Raw genomic sequence first — 3,864 nt, 5'->3', positions numbered from 1 at the left:
ACTGTGGTGGGGGAGTGTGTGTTCAGGTGTGCGTGTGTGTATGGCGAAGGTGGTAGGAGTTCCGTTTTGGGAAATGGACACACAATAGAGTGCAAATTACCTGAGTTTAAACTCACACCTGAAGCTGGGCTATAAACAGATACTGTGCAATACTATAGCGTTTTCGTTTGTTTGATTTTGTTTATATATATATATATATATATATATATATATATATATATATATATATATATATATATATATATATACACACACTCATACACACACGTATATCTATGCATGTTTTTTTTTGTTTATACTATATATATATATATATATATATATATATATATATATATATATATATATATATATATATACACACACATACACACACATATATCTAAGGTCTTGAACGAAACAAAACCCGAACAAACTGTAAACATAATCTCAAAGAGCAGATCACACTTTTTCCTCTATAACAAGCATAAAGCAATAAACAGTTCTCAACTCAAACAAGCTTTTATCTTTGTTTATATATAGATATTAATATATCTATATAGATATAGATTTATATATAGATATAGATAGAGAGAGCTTATTCATACTGTGGATGTACAAAAAAAAACCCAGACATGACACTGTAATCATCAGCGTATATGATCACTTTCAGATACATGCATCCGAACGTTTTAAACCCTTCATGAACGTTTTCTTTACTCGTTACCGGGTTGCAGCCAAAAAAATCCCGCTTTTAAGTTACGCAGTTATTTGCTTGAATTTCACTCACCTAACAGAAAGCGATGCTGTGCAATCGTTCAGGTGCACATCAGTGAGAAAATTAATCACACCGAAAAGAAAAGAAGGTTTTGTGACCAGAACTCAGCTAAACTGTATAAATAAAATAAGAATTAAAAACCCAAAAGTCCCAAGAGGTTGTGGATTATTACATCACTTTCTTAGTATCTTGACATTGCAAGTTTATTGTAAAGTCCTTTATGGAGGCCTGATCATTTAGTGAGATCGTTATAATTATTGTTAATGTTCATCTTTTTCATTCCTTACTCAATTCCCAAGTTATTAAACACGAACCTCACAGGATTTCTGACAGGAATTTTATTTTTATAGTTTATATCTCTAGATTTAACACTGCTAATGCTTGACCACTAGCTAGTATGAGCTAATCTGACCAGATCTTTAAATGCAATGTTCGGGATTTTCATTGCTACCTCTAACTGGCTAGGTACCTTCAGCTAACAGGTTATGGGAAAGGATTTTGTGTCATAAGCAGCTAGCTACCTAGCTAACCTGTAACTTTAAGTCACATCTAAGCATTCATAATATCCAAAGCTAACTCTAACTGGATAGATTATATAAGATAGTCTGACCGGATATCTGAAAGGATTTTTCAGTTACAATCATTCAACATCCATAACCTTTTCTAAACCTTCAAGATTAGCTAGCTCACAACAAAAAGCTAATGTGAAACAGATTTCTGACAATTAATAATCGTTTTAATTGCTAACACATCCAGCTAGTTAATATGACCTAACCTGACAGGACTTTCTGACAGGAATTTGACATCATTATGAATTTTGTTCATAATCGTTGTGGCTAACCAGCTAATATAAAATCTGGGAGGATTTCTGACAGGCGTGATCATGAATGTCTCTAACAAAATGACTAGCTAATTTGAGCTAACCTGACAAGATTTAATAAAACCTTTTTTAAAGAGACACAAAGCACAGCTAATGGGTAGTTAGTTAGCTAGCTAGCATAGTTTATTGGTGGTCTGTTACCAAACTTAGTCAGTGGTATGAAACCTTCAACAATTTTTATCCACAGGTCTTTTTTTTTTTTTGTTGGGGATTTTCCTAAATTTTTCCTCTGAAAGTAGTTCCATTGAGGCAATGATCTGTTATTCCTACAAAATAAAGCTAATCAAAATAGTTTCTTTTAATGCACAAAACAGTGTTTTAATTTCGTGGATAGAGTGAAAAGAATACAGCCTCTTGGGACTTCTGTGGGAAAAAAAAAAATGACAGCCCACTCTTCTTTCTTTCGTTTAAGGTTAACATTGAACCTACGTTTGCATATTTTGTGGTCCATAAAACCCTCACACACTTTATTTTAACATTAATAGTATATTTTATATATTTATATATAATCTCCTACCAGCTTCTGTGGTGCTGTTCCAAAAACAGCCTGCACACTCGCACATTAAAAGCCTTTCAGCCTTTTAGTCCCTGTCAGTAACAGTGCGTAAGAAAACGGGGCAGACGTGATGACAGATTGAAGTGGAGCGTTTTTCTTGTGTTCGGAACCTTGTGTGTCACATCGACATGCAGACGGTGAAGTTTGAGTCCAGATAGAGAAGGGGAATGAGGGCATCTAGTCACCCTATGAGGGGCACAAAGTGCCACAGAGACCAGCTCTGGGCAACTCGAGCTAACTGCAAAGTTCTGAGTTTGTGTGTGGGGCCTCTTGTTGGGACGGAGATGCGGCATCTGATTCTGGCGGATCTTCTGTGCTGGTGCTGATGGAGACCTGAGTGGGGTGGAGCAGGGAGTGCATGCCCGAAGAGGTCACAACACTGGGGTGTCCTCCTCCTCCTCCTCCTCCTCACTTCTTCAGCTTGGGAGGCCGAGTGCTGAAGCAGAGAGCCAGGCATTCTGACACGGCAGAAAGCCGAGCCAGTGGGGTTGAAGTTCACCTTGTTTTTGTCGGGGCAGGAGAAGAGTGGAGTGGTAGAAGACTGTCTCGACCTGAAAGAAATAATACTTTTATGGCTCACATTCTTTCTGGCCATGCTCCCGCATTATAGTTCTTATACAGGGCTTCTTTTTTTATATTCGTAACCTTTGTTTGTTGTGAGGTAAACTCACTTTTATTACTTTCTTATGCAGCATTCATGCCAAGTAGGTAGAGTATTTTAGAAATACTCTACCTACAGGCGTAAAAAATAAGGTTACACTCACGTCGTTTCTTCAAACACTTTGATCTTCTCGCAGCCTTCAGGAGGCTCCCGCTTAAACATGTAGCTGTTGTTAGGTTTGGGTGAAGAGGCAAACTTGGGGAGAGGAGAGCTGCTGCCGCTATCTGTAAAAAAAAACAATCCCAGGACACATATTACACTTCTGCACAGAATCAATGTAAGTATTAACAGATAATTATGTAGAGATGTGTGTCCCTAACCTTTGTCTCGGTCGTCGAGGAGTTCGTCGTTAGAGTATGGGCTGCCGTCGTGTGATCCTACCGGACATGGCGATGCGCTGGAGCAACTGCTGGAGCGGCCGAGTACTGCCGGGGTCTGAGAGTCCAAACCGCACGTACTGCTGCTGCTCCGCTGCTGAGGAGGAAATGGGGCACGGCGTCCATCAGGCACCTCCAATGCCTTTCAGAAAGAGGGGGAGAGCAGAAAAAGAAAGGCAAAAGGAAAGAAATAGAAAGAAAGACATTGAGAGTGGGTGAAAGACAGAGGCTTATCTGTGGCTGTTAGGCATTAAAAAAGGGAAGTGTGATTGAGATGTGACTTTTACTGCCAGTAAAGAACATAAAAGAGGTGTAGCCTCTGTACTCATTAGTCCCAGTAAAGAATGCGTAGCATCTGTATCTGTAAATTTAAGTAAAGGAGGCGTGGCCTCTGTACCCTCAGTCCCAGTAAAGAAGGTGTGGCCACTGTCAGTCCCAGTAAAGGAGGTATGGTCTCTGTACCCTCAGTCCCAGTAAAAGAGGCATTGCCACTGTACCCATCAGTCTTAACAAAGGAGGTTTGGCCTCTGTACCCTCAGTCTCAGTAAAGGAGGCATGGCCACTGTAGTCAGTCAGTCCCAAGAGGTGTGGCCTCAGTACTCTCAGTCCCAGTAAAGGAGGCATGGCCTCTGT

At 39.7% G+C, this 3,864-nt stretch overlaps 1 protein-coding gene across 1 annotated transcript in view; it reads right to left on the bottom strand.

Moving 5' to 3' along the window:
* Window positions 1–496: 496 nt before the first annotated feature.
* Window positions 497–3,864, bottom strand: part of glcci1a (glucocorticoid induced 1a) — a 44,917-nt gene continuing 41,549 nt past the window's right edge. The window contains 4 exon segments of the mRNA XM_046844443.1: window positions 497–2,574; window positions 2,576–2,744; window positions 2,958–3,078; window positions 3,175–3,373. Of these exon segments, the coding sequence (XP_046700399.1) occupies window positions 2,428–2,574; window positions 2,576–2,744; window positions 2,958–3,078; window positions 3,175–3,373 (636 nt within the window). The 3' untranslated portion in view covers window positions 497–2,427.

This window comes from Silurus meridionalis, chromosome 29 (assembly GCF_014805685.1).
Source record: "Silurus meridionalis isolate SWU-2019-XX chromosome 29, ASM1480568v1, whole genome shotgun sequence".
In the NCBI taxonomy this organism is placed as follows: domain Eukaryota; kingdom Metazoa; phylum Chordata; class Actinopteri; order Siluriformes; family Siluridae; genus Silurus; species Silurus meridionalis.
This window is presented reverse-complemented; position numbering and strand designations above follow the sequence as displayed.